The sequence below is a fragment of the Aricia agestis genome, chromosome 7 (assembly GCF_905147365.1).
Source record: "Aricia agestis chromosome 7, ilAriAges1.1, whole genome shotgun sequence".
Lineage (NCBI taxonomy): Eukaryota > Metazoa > Arthropoda > Insecta > Lepidoptera > Lycaenidae > Aricia > Aricia agestis.
The window spans coordinates 12765077-12787204 of record NC_056412.1 but is presented as its reverse complement, the minus strand read 5'-3'; the positions used below and the strand labels follow the sequence as shown (position 1 = coordinate 12787204).

General features: G+C 36.2%; 3 protein-coding genes across 3 annotated transcripts; 2 read left to right on the top strand and 1 right to left on the bottom strand.

The window, feature by feature from the left end:
* Positions 1-414: 414 nt before the first annotated feature.
* LOC121728683 (elongator complex protein 4) lies at positions 415-19617 on the bottom strand. The gene is made up of 8 exons (XM_042116910.1): positions 19607-19617; positions 5200-5336; positions 4971-5006; positions 4764-4879; positions 3980-4217; positions 1736-2007; positions 1199-1433; positions 415-554 (listed from the first exon to the last, which is right to left on the bottom strand). The coding sequence occupies exons 2-8, from the start codon at positions 5309-5311 to the stop codon at positions 457-459; spliced, it is 1107 nt and encodes a 368-aa protein (XP_041972844.1). The 5' UTR covers positions 5312-5336; positions 19607-19617; the 3' UTR covers positions 415-456.
* On the top strand, positions 5802-11949 carry LOC121728682 (eukaryotic translation initiation factor 3 subunit M). Its single transcript, XM_042116909.1, has 7 exons — positions 5802-5977; positions 6174-6353; positions 6438-6532; positions 6722-6937; positions 7895-8160; positions 10792-10935; positions 11168-11949. The coding sequence occupies exons 1-7, from the start codon at positions 5933-5935 to the stop codon at positions 11383-11385; spliced, it is 1164 nt and encodes a 387-aa protein (XP_041972843.1). The 5' UTR covers positions 5802-5932; the 3' UTR covers positions 11386-11949.
* LOC121729079 (SUN domain-containing protein 2-like) lies at positions 18620-21826 on the top strand. Its single transcript, XM_042117467.1, has 4 exons — positions 18620-18811; positions 20291-20449; positions 20641-20927; positions 21535-21826. The coding sequence occupies exons 1-4, from the start codon at positions 18620-18622 to the stop codon at positions 21824-21826; spliced, it is 930 nt and encodes a 309-aa protein (XP_041973401.1).
* The last annotated feature ends 302 nt before the right edge of the window (positions 21827-22128 follow it).

Below are 22128 nucleotides of genomic sequence, written 5' to 3'. Positions count from 1 at the left end.
CAGTAAGCATGTAATTAAAATGAACTTAAGACTTTATAACTGTACTGTTGATTTGTATTTTTTAGGAATTTTATGGAAACTACAGTGATTTCCCGATTAACAGGGCCCTATTCTAATACCTCGTATCTCTGGTCGATTGATTTAAAGGGAATTTAGACCCTAATCGGTAATTTGGGCTCGCCTTAATCTCTTGGCGACCTGTTTTCTTTGAGGCCGTGGTATTGAGCCGGTCGAGTTAGCCTATTCCTGACAAAGCATACTCTCCCGCACTTTAACCGTGATTATTATTAAGAGCGATCGGACGCATATTATTTAAGTACCTACTCAAAAAATGACTTTGTGTTGTATGTTATAGGTCCATGAATTTAACATCTCGTTTTTGAAATCTAAATAAGAATTAGATGAAGCAAAAGCTAATCGAAATATATAGTTTTATTTATGTACAAATTAATAACATTAAAAGTCAATATCTTTCTTCTTGAAGCCACCGCAGGTTGTGGTTTTCGGTGTTGCCGTTATATCGTCTTGCTCGCGCTCACTCGATTCTTGGAGTTCTGAAAAAATAATATTTTTTGTTTTGTACATTCCATAAATAAAATTAGTTGAATATTTCTTAATATTAAACATTTCAAATATTCTGAGGAATATCTATAATATACTGCGCATTAAGACCGGGCTGCCAAAAATATCAAACCACGCTATCCCCGCCTACTCACCCCGCTATCCCCCAATCGTGATATAATGATTCCATGAAACGTGCCGCATGAGTTTTACTTTGCGCTGCAGCTAATAGTGTACGATATCGCGTAACAACGGTTCCCGCATTATAGCACGAAAGTAAAAGTCCCAAAAATGATTTTTTGATGATTACTTAAAAATTAAATACAATACTAATATTTCCTTTAGCCATTATATTATAAAGTGTGTGATTGTAGTAGTACAAGTTATTTAATGATAGTAACTCATTAAGTGTAACAGATATTTGTTGAAAAGCCCAGATATATTCATAATTTCGAAAAATATAACTATCGAGTCAAAATAAGTGAATCGTGTTTTCCGTTAGGCTAATCAGATAAATATGCAATGATTAAATAATTCTCAATTTCATTAAAGTCAATCGTCTTCCGGGATCGTAGTACTTATTAGAAAACACAGTAAAATTTTGCAGCCCGCTCTTAAAATATTCCAAGAAACTTACCTGGAGGCAAATGTAATTTTTCAATAACAAACTTTTTCCTCTTCAGTTTAAATGCTAAATCTAAGCTAGGAGGCACATATGGCACCAAACAATGCACTGCAGACAATTTCTCAATGTGGAATAAGCCATGGTATTCATTATAAACAGGATTTGTTTCTTTACTCGATCCGGCAAAAGATTCCAACCTCACTGCATTGTCAATAGAATATTGAAGCCTCTTCATTAAATGTTCATCCTGCAAAAAGTGACAGCCAGCTTGATATGTCATTTTAACTATAAAGGCATTATAAAGTTTATAAAAAGGAAAAGTAACTCCGTCAAAAAACCAATACTTGTCAAAAATGTGTACCTTAGTCCTTAGGTACACATTTCAATACATTTGCAATATTTAGGTGGCGTTAGGCTGACGTTACATGACAGTTCGAAAGGAAACAAATTTAAAACGGTAATAGTATGGGAGTTAAGTTTCCTTAGCTTTTATTATTCGTAGGTATTCTTAGTATGAAACTAATAAATAATAGTGCTATGCAAACTTACATCAAACAAATGCGACGGTAAGGTGACTAAAGCCACAGCGAGAGTATCTCTCAGCAATGCTCTTAGGCAGTACATGAACTTTAGAATATCGGTACCGTAACTGTTGTCTATGACATCTTCATCACACTCCTTCGCAAACCACACTGGAGAACCTAAAGACTGTATTACTATTCTCAGTATATTATTATTTTTGTTGCCAGCCATGTAATCTTCTTTAGATATTACTTTCTTGATGCTACTCAATAGCTGATGGTACATAGGGTTCTTGAAAACTGAAAAAATATCAAAAATATAATTTAAACTCGTCATCATTTGACGACCTCTGTGGCTCTGGGCTATTGGTGGCACAAGCCGGGGATCGCGGATTCGAATCCCGCCGACGGAACAAAAAGTTTTCAAAGTTCCTGGGTCATGGATGTGTATTAAATATGTGTATCATATAATAAAAATATTAAATATATGTATAGTATAAAAGTATTAAATATATTTTCGTTGTCTGGTACCCGTAACACAAGTCCCTCAGGTACTTACCACGGGGCCAGACTGACTTGGTGTGAAGCGTCCATAGATATTATATTATTTAAGATCACTTAAATAATGTTATTGTTGAGCTCAATACCTTGTGATTTTTAGACTAATCTGTGCCATTCCATGCTTAGCAAAGACTTTAAAAGAAAAGGCTAAAATATTATTCCCAGTACCTAATGTAATGTTATTTGTATGGGAGCCCCCTTTAAATATTAATTTTATTTTGTTTTTAGTATTTGTTTTAATAGCGGCAACAGAAATACACAATCTGTGAAGATTTCAGAAATATAGCTATTTATTTATTTATTGATTCGCCAACAGAATCACATTTAACAAGGTACAAAATAATACAGCACAGTTTTAGATGGATGAAATGTGTTCCAATGAAAAGTGAAATACAACATGCTTTGCAATAGGGTTGTTGAGGAAGTGATTATGAGGACTCTCCTCAACAACCGAGGAGGAAGAGGAATTGTCACGCGCAAATTTAGAGGATGCGGATGAGGAAGAGGATATTTTTTTGAGGAAGAGGATGCGGATGAGGAAGCGGAAGAGTAAGTACGTCCATATAGTACAGCGTTTCCCAATGTGGGCGATTACGCCTCCTTGTGGGTGCTGAAGGTCTAAAGGGGGGCAGTGTGGGACTCAGAAAAAATGGCGGCATTTTGTAGAGGCTGGGGGGGCTAATATTAGCGACAAATTTGTGGCAAAAGCCCCTTAATTTAAATTAGGAAAAGAAAGTAGGTGAAACAATGGGGGCATTTAAACATATTTTGTTCTCAAAGTGGGCAGTGGACAAAAAAAGTCTGGGAACCCCTGATATGTTCATCTTATAATGCTATCAATACGGCTTACGACATATTATCTGGTTCTCTTGTCTCTTCTAAAAAATCTCTTATGGGCATCTTCGGTTAGGGTAATGGCTGTCTTTTTTTTTTCCTTTTCTTTTTGTAACTGTATTTAATTTAGTATTTAGTTGACACAACTCTTTTATTTTGTGTGCATGTTGTGTTCACTTCCTAGAGAGATACATTCCCTAGTATTAGTCATTTTTATACTCTATTATTTATAACTGCATGTATTGTGAATTGTATCTTGTTTTGTGAACCAAATAAAAAAAAAATTATATAGCACTACACTTCGGTCTCATTTCGATTTTCGATAAAAGAAATCAAATTATTAGATTATTCGCACTGCGTGCGTTTCTGCGTAGTGCGTGCACGCGTAAACAAAACAACGCTTGCTATATTATGTCAATAAAATTAAAACAAACAAGCAAGGAACAGCGCGGGTGGCGAGAGGGTAGGTCTCGCTCGCCCGTTCGGTCCGGCATCGCGCTCTGGCGTGTGCGTTGCCATGATTAGATACGCGACGCGCATGCGCAGTGAAATTCCTCATAAATTCCTCCTAAATTTTGAGGAAGCGATAGCGGAAGAGGATTTTTGTATTTTATTTATGAGGATGCGGTAACGGTTGAGGAACCCAAATTATTGCGGAACTTCCTCATTATGAGGAAGAGGAAGAGGAATCCTCAGCAACCCTACTTTGCAACAATGGGATGAAATGAAATGAAATAGTGTGAATGAAATGAGTATTATTAATTAACAATATTATGTTTAAAATATATAGTAGGAGACAATATATAGCTATAAATATAAGTATAGCGGTTCTTAGATACAGCCTGTATATTATTATGACGTATACTATGTATATTACCTTTAACTTCTGAGAGCTCTTGTGTCAAATGACAAAATGTTATGTTACAATCACTTATGGTTTGTGCTTCTACAGTCTTGCTAAGGTCAAAGTGATGGCCAAAGTTGGTATTGCTGCCGAAAGAGGATTCTATCTGTCCCAGACTCTCATACCTCCATGCAATCTTCATCTCACCCTCCGCAACTTGTTTCTTGTCTTCGTGGGATTGAGTAGCACATGGTTGTGGGAGTTCCTGAACCTGTAAATAAGGCATTCATATTTTAAAATCTTCTATAAATTATATTTTTAAATAATATACAAAAGATAAAGATTTATAAATGCACATGCAAAACTCGTAGAGCTAGAAATTTGGAATTTTACACACATACTTACATATAACAATATGTGGAAGGAACACCTTATGATGAGTAGCTACATGTAGTCCCCTAAGAGATCTATCAGACACAATGCGTTCACATGGTTAGTTTTGTGTTATATTATAGCGTTACATAGATATACTTACACAGGAAGCGTTCTGACCGTGTCAGAATGGCTCATGTGTGGCAACCTGACTGACTGACCTGACAGCTTGAACTTTTGACCCCATGACCACTAGTCTGATAGGTCCCTAAGATTGGATGTTTGAGAATATCATCCTAGAAGGGTTTAAATACAGGAAAAAAATTGCTTTCAATAAAATTTATACTAAGTATTAAGTTGCAAGGATAAGCAAGTCATTTGGTATACTTTTATGGATACCTAATATGTTTTAGGTACTTTAGTATTAGTAATGAATGAAACTTACAATCATTTTTGGGTCTTCATCAGCAGATGCAATGAACAGATCATGTTTACATACCACACCCTCTGCTAAGAAATATTTAGAAAGCACTCTGCTGTAACTTCCTAAGACATCTTCCTCTGAAAACATAATAAAACTGCATTTATACAATATTACCTACAAAATCACATTATCTCTACAGAAAATAATAACTTGTTTTTATCTTCTTACCAATAGTAAAGATGGAGCCTGCAGGTACACCACCACCTATTGATAAATAATAAAATATGGTCAGATCGAAATAATTGTGTAAATATTCTGTCTAAAATGTTAATTTGGCAACTTTAACTAGTCTCAACTCTCAAGTCTGTAGTGACTAGTGACGTACCAGTAAGTAGTAACCACTGTATGGTGTTGGTTAGATTATCTTGAAATGTAATTTAAAATGTGTTATACTTACCGATAACAAAGTCTAATGATGGTATTCCTGAGGAGATGTATGGCAAATTGTTTTTAAGTTTGGTTCCATTAATACTGTTGCGTATACTTGAAGTTTTTACAAAACTGGACATTTTGTTAAGTTTTCAACATATGTAACTTTGTAAAAGGACTAATTTATGCCTACTTTACTATTATTAAATGCAACAGCAAAAATAGCTTTAAAGTCGTATTATTATGAGAAACAAAATGAGAAAAATAATACAAGTTTGTTTTGAACACAGCTGATGTTTTGAATAAAACGTAGTGATTATATTCTCTTTGGTTTTGAATTTTAGCACTTAGATTTAGGTTAACCATAGGCATTTTTTTTTTAATAATTCGTCCCGGTCGGGACAGGCAAAGGGAGCGTTGCCCATACAGCCATTTCTATGTTTTCTCTATTTAATTAATGAATGATAGTGAATAAGGCTTGAAGCAGTAACGTTATGAAAAAATAGGTACCGGTATTTAAAGCCATAGGGTCAAATGCGGTCAAGGACAACTGTGAAATGACAAGGATTTTTTCTATTTTATTATCTTTGTAGCCGATCACCGATGTCATCTGTCATTGTCAGATTATAACGTAATACAAGCCTTTGGTCTTGTTTCGTGTTGTCCAGTTGTCGAGATTAAAACTTTAGTTGTGTTTAATTTAAAACAATAATAACAAAACGATTAAATCAACAAAAACTAGAAATAGCAAGTAATTCACAATGCAAGGACCAGCGGTTTTTATGGATATATCGCTTGAAGATCAGGTACATTCGTCATTCACGTGAAACTAACCTCATTTTTGTTGTAATTCAATGATTAAATTGTTATTTCAACTATAAAATCTGATTATATTGTAAGAAATGCTCATTTTGATGATATAGTTCCAGAAATTTAAAGCATTTTCATGGAAAAAGAACAATACTTTTATTTATTCTTGCTTTTCATTGTTTTGCATGTTAGGCTCAAGAACTTCGTAAATATTTTAAAAGTCTTGGTGCTGAAATATCGGAGGAGAAGTCTCCTAAAGGCATTGAAGATGATTTACACAAAATAGTTGGAGTTTGTGATGTCTGTTTCAAGGAAACAAACGAGGTGGATATTGAAGCTATTTTGAACAGTATTGTGTCGATTATGGTCTCGGTACGTATAATTATTTCATTACAAAGATACATGTTAATTATGCATAACAGTCAGTATTCAAAATATATTGTTTCCCACTTCTAGATTCCACTGGAGAGAGGAGAAAACTTGATTCTGGCATTCAGTCAAAGACTTACAAAAGCACCTGGGCCTAAACTTGGCATCATTGCATTGCAGTCGTAAGTAATTTTACTGTGTGTACATAAGTTATGTATTTTTTTAATTTTAAACAAAAAAACAGTGACATAATATTACCTAAGTGACTTCTTTGTTACACAAGACAGCTTGCACAGATTGCCAGCTTTTAATGGTGCTAACAAAGTGGGATAAGGATGAAATTTAAAATATCAATTTGGTAATTATTACAGATTATGGAGACTGTACAACAACTTGGAGACAAACTCTCCGTTGAGGTACCATGTGTATTACCATGCTATTGAGCTAGCGGCACGCGTCGGTTTGGTTCAAGAAGTGTTCAAGGGTGTGGAACAGTTGAAGAAAGAATTTGAAAACTGTCCCCCATCAAATGAACAGATGCAAAAGCTGTATAGATTGCTCCATCAAGTATTGAAGGAACAAAACAGGTGAGAATTAGATAATACACAACAAATCTTTAAATTGATCAGGGCAAAGAAAAACAGATAGATAGAATTTTTTTCGATTTTATTTTGGGCCTATGGTCTTAAAAGACTTTTTTTTTACTTAATCCTTAATATGGGTTATTTATTTATTTATATAAAATTCTTGTTTCACAATGTTAGTTACTCTCCGAAATGGCTTTACAGATTTTTAAAAAATGTATTTGCATATTCAGTAGGTCTGAGAGTCAGCTACTGGCAACTTTTTTTATTGATAAGTGCATTTGTTTAATAAATAATAATAAATTATTACAACTCGAGACTGACAGTGACCATTGTTGATGCAACGGAATAGCGATGGACATTGCCATGGTGACATACTTATTTAGTCACTTCAATAAAATAATATGCACAAAATACTTATGGCATAACCATAAAGTTAATATACCTATTGGAATAGAGAAACAAAGGCCTGAGCAAGAGAGATGTCACTATCAGTAACACTGCATGATAAAAAGAGACATGTAATAATACATGACAGCAGAACCAATTTTTTTCATCTGTTTATACATAAACAAATTACACACAGACGTAAATCAATTTCGGTTTCGTTAGACAGCTCGAGATTGTCGCTCTATTCCGCTAGGTATACATAATATTAACTTTATGGGCTATTAACTAATAACTATTGCCGGGACAGCTAGTTCATTTATAAATCCTTCATTTGCACATAAACACCCAAAATGAATAACACAGGAGAAAATAAAAACAATACAATTTTAATATATATGCAAAATAGTGACCATAAGCGGTTTTCTATAATGTATGGACATGATCCCTTTACATATGATTTTTTTTGTAGCGCCTCTATTGTGGGTATTGCAGACAATAGATTTTTAATTGTTATCTGCCACTTGGAGATTGGGTTATTGTCTCTGAATAAGCAATGTTGATTGTTTACAGTGAACTAGCATCTAAAGTGATGATTGAACTTCTGGGCACATACACAGATGAGAACGCCTCCTACGCTAGAGAGGATGCAATCAAGTGCATAGCGACTGCACTGGCTGATCCCAACTCATTCCTTCTGGATCCCCTGCTAGCCTTAAAACCAGTGAGGTTCCTAGAAGGAGAACTGATACATGACTTGCTGAATATTTTTGTATCGGAGAAACTGTCGAGCTACCAAACTTTTTACAACAGTCACAAGGAGTTTGTACACTCACAAGGTAAGTCAATTTTGATTCCTACTACCTACGAATAATAAAAACTATTTATTATTCGTAGCCAGCGACCACATAACCCAATAGACGCCTAATGTTTTGATTTCTCTTAACAAATTATTGTGTCAATGTGCTGAGGTAAGCGACGCGGGGGGAGAGGTGAGAAATGCATTACGATTGGCCAATTCAAATTCACGGCATGTCATAAATCAGAACTAGTGATGGGAGGTACGAGAAGCGCTTGTCAAAAGAAATAAAAAAACCAGTACATATTTATTTTAAAGTATAGAATGAAGAAAAGACTTTTATTAATTGTGGCAAGCTTCTAAAAATATACAAAAACGTCTTCGGATTATATTAAAAAAGTACCTATACTTACCTAAGTATATTTAAAAATATACTTTTTTTACAAATTATATATATACTTTTTTTAAACTTTTAAAGGGCAAAAATTCTGTAATATTATATGATTTTTGCGAAACTTTTATCGTTTACGCAGCACAATAGGAAAAATCACCCGATTTTGAAACATTCTTCATTGGTGCTCCACTCCTATTGGTCTTAGCGTGATAATATTATAATATAGGCTACATAGGATATATAATAAAGCCTTCCTTGATTAATACTGAGAAAAAATTTAAATCGGTCCAGTAGTTTCTGAGATCAGTGCGTTCAAACAACAAACAAACACTTCAGCTTTATATTTATTATTAGTATAGATTATTTAACTTGCTAATTCCGCCACATGATTTCTAAGTCACAATAAAATTGATGGAAATTTATTTCTAAAAATAGTTGTTCGCCAATAAAACTGCTTGAAGTTTTAGTGACTAAAAATATTTACTTGGTTACTTTCTTTACGCTTTCAAGATAAGATTTCATGATTACTTCGCAACGCCGACAAAAAACAACGCTTTGTGATGGGTAGATACTAGATAGTACTAGTAGATGGATGGTTTATCCATATTTCTCTTACTAAAATTGGCAAAAACAGTGTTGGTACTGCAGAGCTCAGTAATCGTCGACAATTTTTATTGCTATTTTTTTTTATGAGATAACGGGGCAAACGAGCAAACGGGTCACCTGATGGAAAGCAACTTCCGTCGCCCATGGACACTCGCAGCATCAGAAGAGCTGCAGGTGCGTTGCCGGCCTTTTGAGAGGGAATAGGGAAGGGTAGGGATTGGTAGGGTAGGGAATAGGGGATTGGGCCTCCGGTAAACTCACTCACTCGGCGAAACACAGCGCAAGCGCTGTTTCACGCTGGTTTTCTGTGAGAACGTGGTATTTCTCCGGTCGAGCCGGCCCATTCGTGCCGAAGCATGGCTCTCCCACGTATAGCTATACGCTATAAATTATAATCATTAATCAGTTGTTTAACAACAGTTCTACTCAAAATGACTTGAGCATATCACGCTTTGTTTCGATTTTCGATTAAAAAAATATACCTCTGAAAGATAGTTGGTATCACATCACTAGTGACGCGTGACGTGATACCAACTATCACGCGCGGAAGAAAGGATAACCATTACTAATTTGTATTTGATAGAAAGGGATATGACTTATGTCAAATGCTTTCGTCATGGATTCAGACCAGTGTAATTTGAGCTCTGAATAAATTGATTCTTGACAGTAAAAAAATATTTTGTATGAAACGCACGAGATGTACATGGGTCACGGATGTGGTCGATACTAAGACAGATTTCGCTATCATTATCTAAAGTAAGACCTATAAGTCTTACATATTGTCTGAAAGTATTCGCGTTGCATTAGGCGTCTAGAGGCTATGTGGTCGATGTTCGTAGCCTACTACTGATATTAACAAACTGAAAGTTTTTGATACATCATACATACATTCTTATGTGTCAATTCATATGTGTCAACTTTTGTGTGCCAAACAATGATGTTTTATTAAAGATGGCGTATGCTCATACAAAGCGGTCCTCAGAATTTGTTCCTGTACGACATATAAATACCTACCTCTGGTATATCTATAAATTACAACAATGAATACGAATGATATGAGAAAAGGATTGCTATATACTTTGAGTTGCACATCAACACGCATGCGCGGTTATTCTGTCACACGATTATTTGTCCTTATCACGCTGCAGTTGTCGTCCGTATTTTCTATCCTTTTTTAGTTTAATTTTTTTGCATTAAATAATTTGCCGCTAATGTTGGAAAAAATCCAAACAAAAATTAATTACTAGATTTTTCATGTTCTTACTTGTTGCGGTACGTAACTTTTTCATCGTCTTTTACCTTATAACTATAATTTTTGCATTTCCTAAAAACGCAGCTTGGCATTTTAAGTCAAAAACGTGACACAATGATATTCTAACGTGACACCTCGTCGCTCACTCGCTGCCAACATGCAACTAATTCAAAAGAAGGGACTTAGCTTCATTTGGCCGTATCAGACTGTACGCGCTAGTGCGATATCTACATTTTTTATATAGAATATCATAGGTGCCAAAAATAATTAATAAACCAATTTTTAAGAAATTAGGGAGTATGTAATTTGGGGCCTGAATTTACAGTAGGCTATTTTCTATTCCCTAAAAAGCACACTGCAAGAGCAGAAAGCATTTTAAAATGTTAGCTTTTAACAGAATGTATAATTTTGTGTTACAGGTTTAAATCATGAGCAAAATGTCAAGAAAATGAGAATATTGACTTTCATGCAGATGGCTGAGTCTAACCCCGAAATTACATTTGATGAAATCATCTCTGAGCTTCAAATCGAAGAGAAGGATGTAGAAGCTTTTATTATTGAAGGTACTTAGATGATATTGATCTAGATATAGATGATTTTAATTTTCATTTATCAAGAATGTGTAGTGCTTGTACTGTGTTGGGGTTTATATCTTTGCTATGTTTTGCAATATATTTTGCAATATATCAGCTTGTTGGAGTCGAGCTTGTTTTTTGGACCTACTCAGGGAAATAAGTAATCTATATTCCAAAGGCTTTTTTTCATACTCAAAAATCAATATTATTCTATTTATAGTGTTAAAGACGCGTCTGGTTCGCGCGCGCATGGACCAGGCGGCACGCTCGGTTCGCGTGTCGTCGACGATGCACCGCACGTTCGGCCGCGCGCAGTGGCAGCAGCTGCGCGACGTGCTGCTGCTGTGGCGCGCGAACGTGCAGCACGCGCACGACGCCATGGCTAGCGTCGCCGCCGCGCACCTCGAGTACGCCGCGCAACAGCAGAAGGCGCAGTAGATACTATCTGTTCCATTCTCAAAAAATCCGATTTTTAAATGAGATATTTATGTATGGTAGATATTTATAAGTACCTCCATCCGTTCCATTTTAATTTTTATGTAACGCAATATCATCCAGCAGAAAAATCACTTTTGACATGAAATCTTTATACAACAGACAGACATTTAGGACAGACATCTCTTCAATGCCAATGCATTAAACACCGTTTGTTTAGATGTTTGTTTGTTATGAATATATCTTTTGAATTATTAAATCAATGGTTTTGTTACTTTGCGTGAAATTATATGGAATGGATGATACAAAAATTTACATCCATATACACATCTGAAATAAAAGCAGTTACTTGCGCGTTTGTGGTTACCTAACAAAACAATCCACGAAAGTAATAATTACAGTGGCTTATAGATAATACAGAAAAAATAGAATTTATTAATTGAATTGGAGTTCTATACTTCCTGTTGTATCGCATCTACCTAGTTAAACACGAGACAAAAGCAATAAGTTTTGCATTTAAAATACTTCAAGCAATTTTTACATAACACAAATAAATTGGTTTACTAATTGGTTCTATTCAGATGACTTTAATTTTACCCCTAGATATCTTCTCTTTTATAATCTGCTGGAAGTTAGGCGACATCAAATATTAAGTAAATGTGTTCCACATGGAGAAATATAAATACGTCATATAAATTATTATGTTACGCTCAAAGGCCGAAAACGCTCAGTAAGCCAAAAAAAATTGCTCACAACGCATTGTGGCCACAGTGACGCAGCGGCTCCAATGAAAACGGCCATAACGCGTTGTGAGCTATTTTTTCGCTCATTGAGCGTTTTCGGTTTTTCAGCGTAACACATACACCGGATAGTGTTCCAGTAAAAGTGGGACCGCCACCTCAATATAAATGACTATTCTCAATGCACATCCAATTATTCATTATTGTTCTTTGAGCTAAACTGCAACAAGCAGCAGCGGAACTACGCGACAGGATACTCCAGTAGGTACTTTAGCACGGGGGTTTCGCGTCGCTGTTAACACCTAGTTAGAGGTTAGCCCAGGCGCGCACTAGCGGCCAAGCCGCGGCTGCCATCGAGATAGATACCATAGTATGAAACCGCCATAGATCACGCGCACCTGGCCGCACGCTGCCAAGCGGCCACACTATACTTTCGTTGGCCCCCGCGGCCTGGCTGCTAGTGCCCGCCCAGGCGAGCTTACTCCACGAAATGTAACCTACCTACATATTTATTGACACGGACGCCTTTATCTATTTTAATTTCAGTACCTACTTTTGTTAATTATTATAAATAATATTTTGTGGCCCCTTATCCGCTAGTGAGATGGAGAGAAAATAATATTCTTGTGTAAATGTAAGAAGGCAGCTGTCACTAGAACTATAAACACTGCTCCGTATAAAAAAATTCTTTAAAATTTAACTATTATTGACATTCAAATGAAAACAAGTGGAATCTACTGAATATACCATGCCAATTGATGTCAACTAATATTTACTACAAATACGAACACACAGAAAAATCAACAAGTGACTGTGAGTAAAACAGGCTATTCGTATCGAAAACACTTATTAAATGAAGGCTTAAATAATTCAAGATTACTTATATCAAGATTTGAAATCCTACGACATAGTGCACACCATAAGAAGATCAACTAACAAGTGTTTTCGAAACATCCATAGGAAATTCCGATCTCACTTTTACCGTCAAGCATTCCAAATTCCTTTGTTCACTGTGTCACTCAGTAGTTAGTACGTTAAACTTATTTAAAAAAATTCAAAAAAATTTCAAAATACATCCAATTATAATATTAGATGTCATTTGAGTGTCAACTGTCAAGTCAATAGTGTTTGTTGTGATTACGCATCACAACAAACACTATTGACTTGACAGTTGACACTCAAATGACATCTCTTTACTGACGTGAACTGTCAAAAGGAAGACCATAGACTCATCGATTGTTGTTTTAATATTCTTGGAATAGAAGGACAAGACCTATGGACATGGATTCGGAAAATATTACATTTAGAAAAAACAAAACTCAATCGAAATCACTCGAAAACATGTCTATCATACAAAGTATAATTGATGACTCTATCCATAATACTTTCATCGACAACTGTAGCATGACATCCCTACCAAATGTTAGCATCAATGAAGAAATTGACGAATTAAAGGAAGAAATCAAAGATCTTAAGGTTCAACTACTGTCTGCCCATTCTGAAATTGATTTGCTTTCAACTGAAAACTCCAGCTTACGTAAAGAATTGGATAAATATAAAAAAAATACAGAAATATTAAAAGCCATCACTACCCCCCAAAAGAATACACCGAAGAAAAGGAATCTCAACATCACAAAACCAAAAACTACACAAATGTTACACTACCAAATGAACCCTACGAGTTCAAAATATTCACAGAGCGATAACTTAAAAACTGAAACCACGAATCAACAAAATGAACCCAGGATCAATACTCAAGAAAAAAATCATCAAAATTACAGTTCAGTAGATGAAACAATATATTCAGACGGTAGTTTAAACAACAAGACCATACTTACTAGCAAGCAACAAAAAAACCAACGCTATATATACATTTTAGGAGATGACCAAATCAAAGGATTATCAATAAGCCTACAAAGAAAACGACTCAATGCTTAAGACGACCCATATAAGATCTCGGCAATGATAAAAAATGGAGCTAATTGCTCTCAAGTTCTTAGCTCATGTAACGACATTTCTAGCAAATTAAATAATGATGACATTGTTATAATTTGTAAAGTTATAGTTAAAGTTAAAGTTATAAATAATGATGCATTAGGAGCTAATGACAAAGATCCTTACTTTTTGTTTTCCGAGTTAATAACATCACTACATAAATTTAAAAAATGTAAAGTCTTTATTCTTAACATTGCATACAATTTATACCTAAATGTTGATTTGCTAAACTACAATTTGAACCAGCTAATAAAAAATTCTAAAAATACCAAACTAATCAAATATCATAAAACTAAACACCACTTAAATTACCTAAGCGACATAATAAACAATGAAATAAATAACATAATATATTTAAATAATCATACAGATAAAAAAAATACTATACTAAAACAAAAGACAATCTATAATTATTTCCCTAAACTAAACAATAACTCACGTACCATAAACATACCAAAACAATTAGAATCAAACTTAACAAATAGTAAATCATTGTTTCGAAAACAATAATTCCCAACAAAATAACAGACACTACTCGTCCAAACTCTTCCTACCTATACATCCTACATCAAAATATAGCTGGACTAATAAATAAATCTGATCATTTAACAAGAATTACTACTTGACAGGCAAATTGAATTAAATGTCGTCTGCATCACAGAACATTTTATAGCTTCAGGTCAGGAAAACTTATTGCAATTACCTAACTACACTCTTGCCGCTTGGTACTCAAGAAAAGGTGCAAAACGGGGCGGCTCTTGCATCCTAGTAAGAAATGGTCTAGATTTCAAAGAATTAAGCAATATTATCAAAAAGCACTCTGTAGAAGGTATAATTGAGTGTTGCGCAATTGAAATAAGCAGGCTTAAAATAATAATTCTATGTCTTTACCGTCCACCTAAACTGTGTAACTTAAATTCATTCTATGAAAAATTAGATGTTATTCTTAAAAAAGTATGCTCTTCGATTGACGCAAAAATAATTCTGTGCGGAGATTTCAATATAGACATCTTGAAGGAAAATAGAATATCATCAGAATTTAAATGTTTACTTCTGAGATATAATCTCTCTCTAGCCATTAGTAAAGCTACGAGACTAAGCAGTAACACCTGTTTAGATAACTTTGCTCACAATCTTAAACAAAACCATCATAGTGAAGTTATCGATTTCGGATTATCTGACCACACAGCACAATTATTAAAAGTAAAGACATCCAATTATTCTCAAATCAAATCATGGAAGACGAACGTAAGGGATATATCATTAGAAAACTTAAACAAATTTAAGAAATATCTCGATAGCTTGTCCTTTTCTGATATCTTTAATACTACTGACCCTAATGACGCATACGATAATTTTTTTGACATTTTCAAACTCCTATATGACCTGTGTTTCCCTTACAAATACGTGACCATCAAATCTGAAACAAAAATCAAATGGGTAACTCGAGGTATACGGGCATCGTGACGGGCATGTAGTAGGAAAAAACGACAACTATTATGGAATAAAAGACGAAACCCAACAAACAGTAATAAAGAAATGTTTAAAAATTACTCTAAAAGACTAAGAAAGATTATAGGACTCACTCAAAAAGCACAAAACAATCATCTTATTGCAAATTCCTCTAACAAATCTAAAACTACATGGCAAATAATTAACAATAAAAAAACTTCAAACACTCCAATTACACAAATACATTTTAACAATAATACTATAACTGATCCAACACAAATAGCTGAGGCATTTAACAATTTTTTTATAAATCAGATTTCTGACATATCTAACCGCAAGTCGAGCGATGCAAACAAAATTCCCTTCAATCAAAACACAATGTTCATGCCCCCAGTTCTACCCATAGACGTTATGCACGCTATTAAAAACCTAAAAAACAAAAAAAGCTGTGGCTACGATGATATTAGTACGAAAGTAGTTAAATTTGTCTCACAAAGCAATTCTAAGCCTATCGCTCACATAATTAACCAATGCACTACCTCAGGTATCTTCCCTCAAAAACTAAAAACCTCTATCGTAAAGCCTCTTTTTAAAAAACAAGATCGTACTGACATGACCAATTATAGACCTATTGCTTTGATACCTATCTTCTCAAAAGTAATAGAAAAAGTGTTATATGAAGCCATCTACATATTTTTAAATAAATTTAATATACTTACTCTGCAAAGAACAGAAAGGGTTTAGGAGGAACAAAAACATTAATATGGCAATATTTGATTTTTTGCTACAAGTGATGCCAAGTATAGATAATAAAAAGCCTATATGTGCAATTTATACCGACATGTCCAAAGCATTTGACTGCGTTAATTTTAAAACTTTGTTGGATAAACTAAATGCATATGGCATCAGAGGAAATGTCCTTGACCTAATAAAATCTTATCTGCATGACCGTACTCAATACACAATAATTACTAGAACGTGCCCAAAAACTAAAAAAGAATTTGTATATGTCTCTTCAATGAGAAAAATTATGTTCGGTGTTCCGCAAGGTAGTGTTCTCGGTCCCCTACTCTTTTTGCTCTACATAAATGACCTACCTCTCCAAATTCCATTCCCATCCATATTATTTGCAGATGATAGCACACTAATTATAGAATGTTTAAAAAAAGCAACCTATGCAAAAGACATTAATGACACACTACAAAAAATAATAAATTGGCTCCTTTCTAACAACTTAAAAATTAACATTAAGAAAACTAAAATAATGCATTTTTATCAAAGAATTATACCTAATGACATTCAAATAACTTATAACGACGAATCCATTGACAAAACAAATGTTGCTAAATTTTTGGGTATATTGATAGATAGCCAGTTAACATGGAAAGCCCAAGCCGAATCCATATGCCAAAGAATTAGCTCATCTGCCTATGCCCTATTTATATTAACAAAGAAGGTGAACATTGAAACGGTCATAGTAGCTTATCACAGCATGGTTGTGTCCATTTTAAGATTTGGCATAATTTTCTGGGGCAATTGTAGTGACAAAGACATTATTTTCAAGTCCCAAAAACGTTGTCTCAGAGCCATGTTCGGTTTAAAAGCAACTGATAGTTGTGTCCCCTACTTTAAAACTTACAAACTCTTAACATTTCCCTGCTTATACATATTAGAAGTTGCAATATTTGTAAAAACTAATAAACACCTGTTTACTTCTCTAATTCAAACTAGAACTCGCACTAATTGTTTGAGATCCAAATATAAACAGCTGTTGTGTACTGGGGGATACAAAACCTCACTGCTAAAAAAAAGCATTCTTTGCATGGCACCAACTGTGTATAATAAAATCCCCAGCAGCATAAAAGATAAACCACTTAAATTATTTAAAAATCATCTAGTAAAACTGTTGACTGAAAAATGTTATTACTCCATTCAAGAATTCTTAAACGATTCCTTTTGACTGTTTATTGACCTTATTATGAATATTGAATAGGTACTGCTTGTTTCTTTAATAACATATGTGTGAGTGTGTGACTGTATATTGTTATAATTATATAAAATTAGAACCATTTAAATTACTTTTCTACAATGTAAATTATTATTTAATTATTTTTTTTGGCACTGACAGATAACATTATTTTATTGTGACATCAGACTATAATGTGACTAAATTGTATGATTATCTTTTAAGTTACTGACGCATTGGTTTATCAAATAGGTTTATAATTAACATTGATTAAGCTGCAGTAAATATGAACTCCTAATTAAATTAATGTTGTGACTTATGACTTCATGGCCTTTCATAATAAGCATATGAATAATTAGTTATATTGCGTAATATTGGTTTCTTTAATATACTTAATGTATAATAAATAATAATATTATAACTACTTACATATTATATAACTTCACACACCATGTAAAATCATGGTAGTGTAGCAGTACCTACGTTCGTTCGCCGATGAAACAAAGAAAACAACGCGCTCTGAAAAGAACGCACGCCGTCTTTGTATACGTTCGTTATAGAAGTTGAAACACAGAAGAAAATCGCTCTGCAAAGACGTAACCTCGATGTGAAGACGCGTAGTGTTGTTGCGAAGAATTCTTATTAGAAAAATGCCTTTTTCAAGGCTGGTTCATGTCCGGTATTATTACACGGACAGCTGTTTCTCTCGTCATTGCGAACGTACGTTCTTTGCAGAGCGATTTTCTTCTGTGTTTCAACTTCTATAACGAACGTATACAAAGACGGCGTGCGTTCTTTTCAGAGCGCGTTGTTTTCTTTGTTTCATCGGCGAACGAACGTAGGTACTGCTACAGTAGAATGTAAGAACTAAATATACTACTACCCTACCACCTACATGTACATTGTAAAACTACTTTCTGTGAATAAAGAATTTGAATTTGTCTATAGAAGAAAATTGTTCTACAATTGACATAAATAGCAAAAATCACAGAAACAATTGCAATACAGAAGTAGGTACAACAAAAGTGAAAATAGATGAGAACACGTCATACAAGTAAATATAAAAGTAAAAATAAGACCGACAATGCACAACGGTTACGGGTATGAACCAGAGGAACGTTGCACCAGTTTTCTGTTCCGTTACTTCCTTTACATCGGTGTGACCGTCCTACTTGGCCTGCAATTGTACCCCTTTATTTCCGGCCAAAATGGGATTGAAAGCGATTTTCTTGACATCAAATACGTCGCGATGCAGCTATCTAGAGGACTGGCCGAAGTAAGCATTCTTAAGTCTAATATCTTTATATCGAAATAGGCATTGCTTGCCATAAATTTGTATGGGCACAAACAATTCTCGCAACGCGTATCGCGCTGCTGAGCGCCGCACTGCCGAGCGCCGCACTGCCGCACGCCTGTACTGCCGCAGGACGATCGACGAAGAGTAACGTATCAGCGACAGGCGCATATGACAGCAAATGCACATCTGCTGTCCGGTAAAACATGTTTTTTTTAAAACGGGCTTTGGCCCACCACACATTCCACCACTGTATCTCCTGTGTTGCCAGGATCGACAGCGGTATCCAACCACGAAAACCCTTTGATATAGTTTGATATGATCTCAGGGAGCCCGAGGGACATGCTAAATCTGTCTTGGGACCCGCAACGAATTTAATCAGAAGAAGATAAGAGGACTAGGAAGTAGGTATATACCTACCTAACATGTTTGTTAAACAGCAGATATTGTTATCGGAAGGCTATAGCCTATACCAAGGGGTCACCAATTAGTTTCGCTCGGGGTCCATTTTAAGACTTTCGCGGTCCACACATTTTGTAATAAAATATTTATTTACATATCAATGAGAAAAGTGTCAATTGTTTTGCTTGTTTCGAATGAAATTGGTGTAAGCTATTGACATTAGATCCTGTAGATGTGCTGTGCAGATGATCGAAATTTACTTTTAACGAAGTTTATCTTCAAAAATACTTGGTCCGCACACAATGGGTCGGCGCGGCGGTCGGGATGCGGACCGCGGTCCGCCATTTGGTGACCCCTGGCCTATACCTTTACCACCTTTAATGGAACTCGAATGTTCTCTATATCTACATCTACTGTGGCCGTAGCTATTCACTGCAGTTCTTTGTACTTACCTTGGTCTTTGAAGTAATGCCTATTCCGCGGGAACTCCTAGGAATCGGGGAATTAATCGGGAGCGCGAGAGGGGTAAGCGTAAGCATAAGGGCTCCCGCTCACGGCCACCGCCGGCCACCGGCCACAACCACAAAACGCCGCTACCGGCATATTTCCTGTAGTTTTCATACATCGTTGACGCCGGTGACCGCCACACGCTACAGTCGTCGCGGCCTTTTCTTGTGGCGGCGTTTGTGGCTGTCGCGTGTGTGCCGTGTGCGGCGACGTAAAGTGGTAGGGTAGGGGTATACTCAGTAAGTTAAGGATAGTAGCACACACCTATAGGTACTTGTACTACTATATACTTAAAAAAATGAATACTCCAAGAAATACATGATAATTAATAACTATTATTATCTCGACTCGCAATGCTTACCTATCCGTTATGTTTTTTGGGTTCCGCACCCAAAGGGTAAGAAGTAAGAACGGGACCCTATTACTTTGCTTTATGACGCTGACTCACTGACCTCGCCGTTATACAAGTAGGTACGTGTACTTGTATAATGGAGGTCAGTGCACTGACTACAGGCTGTATCTCAATAACCGCTAAGATCTACCCCATTTCAGCTGAACAGAAAACACGAGAAGCTCCACAGTGAGTTGAGGCGGATATCGGAGGAGGAGGAGGAGGATCCGGCTGGCACAGCGGCGTCGGTACGGACAGACTCACCGAACGTGAGATCGCAACTACCACACGACCTCCACGTGTATGACTATGATCGACAGGTACTAACTAGTAAAACTAGGCGTTACTTTGCGGTAATAAATGGCGTAAAAGCAATTTGAGAACGTTCATACGAAGGTTGAGAAGCGAATTGGCGATGCATAAACATAGCCTTTTCGCCGTTTTCGGTGTGTTCCTATAACGTTAAAATCGACACAATATATTAATATGTAAGTACTTAATGTTATTTAAGATGGCGGACTTCGCATTGGAGACGACGGGTGCTCGAGTCATAGATACGGGTAGCACGGTGGAGCACTTCGTGTACGAGTCGCCCGCTAGTTGGATGCTGTACGCGCTCAGCTCGGCGGTCAGCCGCGGCTGCGTGGGGGCCACCACGATGCTGCAGCCGGGGACGCTGCCCGGGGAGTGCTGGGCCTTCAAGACGGGCAGCGGCGAGGCTACTATCCGCCTGATCGCCACGGTCCAAGTCGCCGGCGTTAGTCTCGAACACATCCCGGCGCATATATCACCGAGAGGGTTAGTTCGTTGTTCGGTAGTAGGAAATATTATCCATATGACATATCCAATATATCCATACTAATATGATAAATTCGAAAGTATGTCCGTATGTCCGTCCGTACGTCCGTCTGCCTGTCTGTCCGTTACCTCTTCACGCTCAAACCGCTGAACCAATTTTGCTCAAATTTGGATTGGCATGGAGATACTTTGAGTCCCGAAAAAGGACATAGGATAGTTTTTATTCCGGAAAATGTACAATTTCCCGAGTTTAACGAATTTTGGCTTAACGGAGTTTCGGGCGTCATCTAGTTTTCGAATAATTTCAAAGCCAGCAGGACTTTTTGTATCCCTTGTGTCGAGTAAGTATTCTGTGAAGGTAGCAGCGCTGAAAGAGCAAACATTTTTTTGTTATTTGTATGGGCGAGCGCCCAAGCGTAATTAATTTTTCCATACAAAAGTAAAAAAAGTAACTCTTTCAGCGTTGCTACTTTCACATTGAACTCTATGTAAAAGACACATACACACCCTAAAGTGTGTACTTAGTTTTATTACACCCATATACTACTTAGTAACAATTTGCATACGAAACGGAAATATTTTCTCTATCAAAACCAATTCGTTTCAGCGACATATCGTCAGCTCCGCGGCAGTTTGTCGTGCAAGGTCTGAAGGACCTCAACGACCCCCATCCCTTTGAGTTCGGCTCGTTCGAGTACGACAAGGACGGCCCTCCGAACCAGTACTTCGAAGTGCGGCCGACTACAAAAGGATACAATTTGGTGCGTCTGAAGATTGTCTCTAATTGGGGACACCCGGTGTACACATGTGTGTATCGCTTCCGCGTTCATGGGCGACTGGCCCGCGACAATACCGCTCACGCTACAGACGATGAGGAACTTCAAATAAGTAATGAGTGATGACTATCATATAGAGCGTCTTCTCATTACTTATTTGAAGTTCCTCATCGTCTGTAGCGCGAGCGGTATTGTCGCGGGCCAGTCGCCCGTGAACGCGGAAGCGATATCTACACACATTTTCTTGGTAATTTTATTAATTAGCCATTATTAGAAATTACGCATATTAATAAAAACATTTTTTAATTATACATTCCTGTACCTCAAGAGTCTAGACTAGACGCTTAATTAGGTAACGTCTATAACTATCGGCTCGTAACATTTCCTACCCTTTTGCACAAGCAACAGTAGCTGGGCGGTTGCAT

What these genes read in the sequence shown, in the direction of transcription:
- LOC121728683 (XM_042116910.1), bottom strand. Translation starts at nt 5,311, where the DNA reads ATGTCCAGTTTTGTAAAAACTTCAAGTATACGCAACAGTATTAATGGA. An exon ending in ATGAAGACCCAAAAATGATT is followed by an intron (nt 4,218 to 4,763) that starts GTAAGTTTCATT and finishes CCTTATTTACAG; the next exon opens with GTTCAGGAACTCCCACAACC. An exon ending in AAAATTACATTTGCCTCCAG is followed by an intron (nt 555 to 1,198) that starts GTAAGTTTCTTG and finishes TTATTTTTTCAG; the next exon opens with AACTCCAAGAATCGAGTGAG.
- LOC121728682 (XM_042116909.1), top strand. Translation starts at nt 5,933, where the DNA reads ATGCAAGGACCAGCGGTTTTTATGGATATATCGCTTGAAGATCAG. An exon ending in TTGTGTCGATTATGGTCTCG is followed by an intron (nt 6,354 to 6,437) that starts GTACGTATAATT and finishes TCCCACTTCTAG; the next exon opens with ATTCCACTGGAGAGAGGAGA. An exon ending in GGAGTTTGTACACTCACAAG is followed by an intron (nt 8,161 to 10,791) that starts GTAAGTCAATTT and finishes TTTGTGTTACAG; the next exon opens with GTTTAAATCATGAGCAAAAT.
- LOC121729079 (XM_042117467.1), top strand. Translation starts at nt 18,620, where the DNA reads ATGCACAACGGTTACGGGTATGAACCAGAGGAACGTTGCACCAGTTTT. An exon ending in TGTATGACTATGATCGACAG is followed by an intron (nt 20,450 to 20,640) that starts GTACTAACTAGT and finishes ATGTTATTTAAG; the next exon opens with ATGGCGGACTTCGCATTGGA. An exon ending in GCGCATATATCACCGAGAGG is followed by an intron (nt 20,928 to 21,534) that starts GTTAGTTCGTTG and finishes AATTCGTTTCAG; the next exon opens with CGACATATCGTCAGCTCCGC.